At 40.3% G+C, this 5,136-nt stretch overlaps 1 protein-coding gene across 1 annotated transcript; it reads left to right on the forward strand.

Moving 5' to 3' along the window:
- The first annotated feature begins 3,344 nt into the window (after nucleotides 1-3,344).
- LOC128867651 (uncharacterized) lies at nucleotides 3,345-4,588 on the forward strand. Its single transcript, XM_054109073.1, has 4 exons — nucleotides 3,345-3,799; nucleotides 3,878-3,963; nucleotides 4,072-4,222; nucleotides 4,282-4,588. Exons 1-4 carry the CDS (start codon nucleotides 3,490-3,492, stop codon nucleotides 4,422-4,424), a joined length of 690 nt encoding a protein of 229 aa, XP_053965048.1. The 5' UTR covers nucleotides 3,345-3,489; the 3' UTR covers nucleotides 4,425-4,588.
- The last annotated feature ends 548 nt before the right edge of the window (nucleotides 4,589-5,136 follow it).

A 5,136-nucleotide genomic window follows, 5' to 3' on the forward strand; every position in this document is an offset into this window, starting at 1 on the left:
TTATTTTCGAAGTTCTCTAGCAGATATGCAAAGTTTTTCTCTGATGCACATGGCAGCCGTCTCTTCTCTTTACATCATCTGGAATATGCAGTTTCATATGTAGTCCCAAGTCGAATTGAGTGTCTACGGCGGCGCCATTAAAAACAGTTACTTATTTTTCTTCCTCTTCACAAACAAGTAATTCCACTTCCTTTTGCTTATTTATTCATCCGCTCTTACGCCGTTTCGGAAGGCGCAATCGTTATTGTATCATTCTTGATGAAGCTCGACCAATTAGATTGCCACCTAATGAGGCGAAAGTGATGGTGAACACATTCTAAAAATGTTTCTTAAATTCGCTCTTTAAACTTCATGGAGCCTTATCCTTCCCGCCTATTGCTCATAAACCTAATACTTCCTGAGAAATCGTACGCCTATGCCAATCCTTCCGTTTACTACTGAAATCATCAATAGTGTAATTAATTGCCCCTACTTGTTAGAAGCAACACGATTTATTGCTTGCCAATTCCGCTTCGTAGTTAAGTTACTTACTAAGTTTAAGTTACTTTATGCTATTCGTAGTCTGTCAGATTGTAGTTCAGCAGACTATATGAATAAATGGCTATATTTTATAGGCCGCCACTGTAGCCACCCTTTGAGCTTCTTCACATACTTTTAGGCCGGTGTTAAACTCTGCTTGAAGTTTCGTAACGGGCAATTTTTTTAATGGCTTTAAGTGCTAGGCATAAATATTATTATATTATATTAAAATTATAAGAAATTCCACAACAGTGTTTCGCCTGATTTTCACTGAGCCTGTCATCCAAGTAAAACAAAACTTTAAACGAAATTTCAGTTCAAATAAAGGGTGATAAGATTGGAGGTACTTTCCTCAATAGGGCTGACAGATTACGCGTAAGTACTGCTAAAATGAATAATAATTTTTTTTCAGTATTCATTGGCATTCCATCATGAAAAGACTTAAGCCTCAACAACATTTACAAATCGTACGATTCTAATACGAAAATTGAGGCTCGGTGAAAAGTGTTCATCGCGCGCTTATGACCTGAATTTTATTCAGCGATGAGGCCCATTTTTGGCTTAATGGTTACGTCAATAAACAAAATTGCCATATTTGGGCTGAAGAGTAACCTGAAGCTATTCAAGAACAGCCATCACATCCACCGAAAACAACCGTTTGTTGCGGCCTCTGGACTGTAGGAATCGTCGGCCCATATCTGTTCAAAGACGAGGCTGGGGTATGTAACAGTGAATTGCGAACGCTATCGCGCCATGACGAACGACTTTTTGATGCCGGAAATAGAAGCCCGTGATCGCTACAACATTTGGTTTCAACAAGACAGCGCTATTTGTCATTCAGCCAGTGCAACAATGGATTTACAGCGTTGTTGTTTCGGTGAGTGTCTCAGACCAGTGGATCGACCACCAATATTGTGTGATATCACACCTTGGAACTTTTATTTGTAAGGGTATATAAAGTCAGTATACTTTGTAGGTAAACCAGCTTCGATTGAGGCATTGGCAGCCAATATACCTAAAATTATTCCCGAGATACCGACCGAAGCGACCCAGCGAGTCATCCAAAATTAATTTTTATGGATGGCCGAATTATGGACGTTATGAAGTTCAGCCATTCTTAGTTCACTCGAGCTTTGTGAGATGGTGCCGAGACCTGTTGAAAAATCCATGGTCTGTCACCGAAATGTTTGTCTGCCCACGGCTTCAAAGCAATTTCCAGAACACTTTCCCAATAATATTTCGCATGTACCTTGACGCCAGGCTCGATGGAAACGATTGGAGAGCGCCCATCTGCGGTTACAGCGGCCGAAAACATTACCTGTGGCGGGTGCTGCCTCCTGGTGGCCAATCGATGACTCAAAATCTCCTATGAACGGTCGGTCAAATAAACCCTATCGTTTTGGGAGTTGACGAATTACTCAATTTGACAAACAATGTTTGGGAATTGACTTGAATCGGCCAAGCGAAGCAACTCCTTCGCTCTCTCAAGTCTAACTTGTTGCTGCTTTGGTTTGAGATCCTGCACCTTTTGAACTAAGTCCTGACTCTGAGATCATTTTTCAGTATGCGGCGGATGCTACGGTTGGATATTTTCGGTTGTCGGGGATTTCGCTCAAGCCGCTTTTTCACTTTTTGAACCATTTATTGGCGCAATAATCGCTTACGCGATTTGGCCGAGTTTAACAAAGCGCGCCATACCTACTCCACCTGATCTTTCCAACGCAGAGGATGCCTTCCTCTTCCTCTGCTACCACCAGCTGTTACCGCATCGAATACTTTCAAAGCCGGAGCGTTTTTATCCATTCGGACAACATGACCTAGCCAACGTAGCCGCTGGATCTTTATTCGCTGCGCTATGTTTATGACGTCGTAAAGCTCATACAGCGCATAGTTCCATCGCCTGCGATATTCGTCGTTGCCAACGTGCAAAGGTCCAAAAATCTTGCGCAGAATCTTTCCCTCAAACACTCCAAACGTGGCTTCATCGGATGTCGTCATCGTCCACGTTTCTGAGCCATACGTTAGGACGGGCATGATGAGAGCCTTGTAGAGTGTTAGTTTTGTCGAAAGAGGACTTTACTGCTCAGTTGCCTACTTAGTCCAAAGTAGCACTTGTTGGCAAGAGAGATTCTACTTTGGATTTGAAGGCTGACATTGTTATCGGTGTTAATGCTGGTTCCTAAGTATACGAAGTCCTTTACAACCACGGACAATCACTGGTTGTGATTTTCCATTACTGATTTTCCTTTTTGGAGTTTACTCTCGGCAAAACGCTTCCGCGCGCTTGTAAACAATACTCTGAAGTTGGTTACACTTCGAGTGTCGGACCCACCACAGGCAAACATATCATAATATCAATTCAGTCCTTTGGGTGATGCTCCCATAATATCGATTCCTTTGTTGGTTTTTGAACCAATCGCCTCCTTCTATCCAAAATGTGCGCTTTGATGCCTTTCCACAAGTGGAGGGACCTACAGTTTTATGCTGCCTCCGAACGGCAGATGGTTTTTCATGGTAGAATTACACCCGTAGGAAAGACCGCCATTCAAAATAATCCTTTTCTATCATTTTGTGTTTCATGCCCGGGGCTTCGGCTAAGGCGGCGGCAAGAAACACTTTTTTAATTTTTTTCGATGTGAGGTCCCCCTATCTGGCACTTATTTCCTAATCTGGCTCACAAATCAAAACGTTCGGAGTGCGGTTATGGTAAATTACAACGACACTATATATGGCTGGGGCCAAAAATATAAATAGCTACCCTCATGTTTTGTGTGACCGGAAAAATACTTAACTGAACTGTTGACAATTTTTGGAAAGTATATCACTTTGTAAAAGTCGCAATCACTCAAAATTTGTGTTTGTTTCAAAATTCAAGAAAAATTAAGAAATCTTTTCAGTTCATTATTGGTTACTCCGACAAATAAAAAAAGGCTTCAATATTAACCTGCACTGCGCGAAGAATTTGCGCAAATGAAGCCGAATCGGAAGGATACCGTGGCACAAGTGCTCACCAAAACAACAACAGCAACAACAATCGGCCGAACAACCGTCGATGCAGCTGTCGTTACAGTCGAAGCCGAAACGCAAAAGCACGATGAGCAACGCTACGGTTTAATCGAAAATGTCTCGCTTATCGGCTGGATGGGCATAATCGTGTCCACAACAATATTGCTTTGCACGGGACTGACGATGCAATGGAGCCATGAGTTCCATCGCTACTTTGCCTACGCGCTACGTAAATCCTTTGAAATGGAACTGACGCGTGTAATGTTGCGACGGGGTAAGTACTTGCAGGGTGGGGGGAAGAGGAATAAGATGGCAAACAATTGTAAAATAAAACTCGCTTTTGTATTTTCAGTTATAATGGCAATCAACACTGGCGTTTACTTTCTCTCAGCCGTCAATGTGCTCATGAATATGTTCCTGCTGATTGGCGTCGCGAAGGTGAGCTGCATAGCAGAATTACTTAATAATTTATGCATAATAGAATTACTTCATAATTAATAATAATTAATTAATAATACATTTCTTCCACGCGGCATTAATATTCAGCTCAACTACAAGCTCATGCTGCCCTGGCTGCTATTCCATGGCATTCTTTTCGGACTCTTCGTTCATGTGGCCATTTACGTGAGCATCTCTAGCCTGCTGGTGAACTGCCGGGTATTCGTTATACTACTCGCTTCATTCACAGTGATTTTAAGTAAGGCTTTGTGTTAAAAAGTGTAAGTAAATTAAATGCTGAAATTTGTGTTTTCGCAGTGATTTTCTACAAGATATCCTATGAAGTTTTCACACTGTGCAAGAACTTGCGCAAAGACAGTTTGGCTGGAGCAAACAAGCCAATGTTGATGAGTGATCAAAAAAATAGAAATGGTTATGTAGTCTTGGAGTCAGAGGTCTAGCAGATTGGTTAAGAGTCGCAATAATTGGCTTGGCTAAATTTTACACTTTCGAAATTGTACATAAATCATTAAATCATAAGTGCACTTTTTTGGGGTACCAATTCAAAGAAATCTTACTGAGAAACACATTCTAATAACGTTCAGCAAATAAAGAAAATCTACAAGCCAAATTATCAGTTTTTTTTTATATAAGGCGAATCTATTAAAGGTGATGTTGGTAAATCAGCTGATTCGTTTTATTTTTCTTTCGCCGTGTCCATGTAGCTGTCAGCTCAGAATGAATAAAGGCGAATTCATTATTTGCTTTCTAGTTTGCCAATACATACTTTACTTTGAAAATCCAACGTACAGAACATTGTTGTTGGTCTAGGACATGATAGGATATATCAAAATTTGTCACCAAATGTTTTTTTTAGTATTTTGTGCTTGGTCAAACCAGTTTTGTGTGAGAGTAGTCGAAAATGCAATGTTATCCGGAAGAGGCATGCTACTCGTATGAACAATCCTACAGTTATTGAAAACTATTTAAGAACGATACCCAGATTTCTCCACTTGAAATTTTTTTCAATAAAATCACACATATTAGGTTTTATTTTATAAATTTATAATATTTTTAATCTACATCGATCTTTTTGTCTAAGAAACACTTACAACTTTTCACTCCATGTAAAAGATTTAATGCAATGCGAAATTCTTTTGAGAAAAATACTTA

Source organism: Anastrepha ludens, chromosome 6, assembly GCF_028408465.1.
Source record: "Anastrepha ludens isolate Willacy chromosome 6, idAnaLude1.1, whole genome shotgun sequence".
NCBI lineage: Eukaryota > Metazoa > Arthropoda > Insecta > Diptera > Tephritidae > Anastrepha > Anastrepha ludens.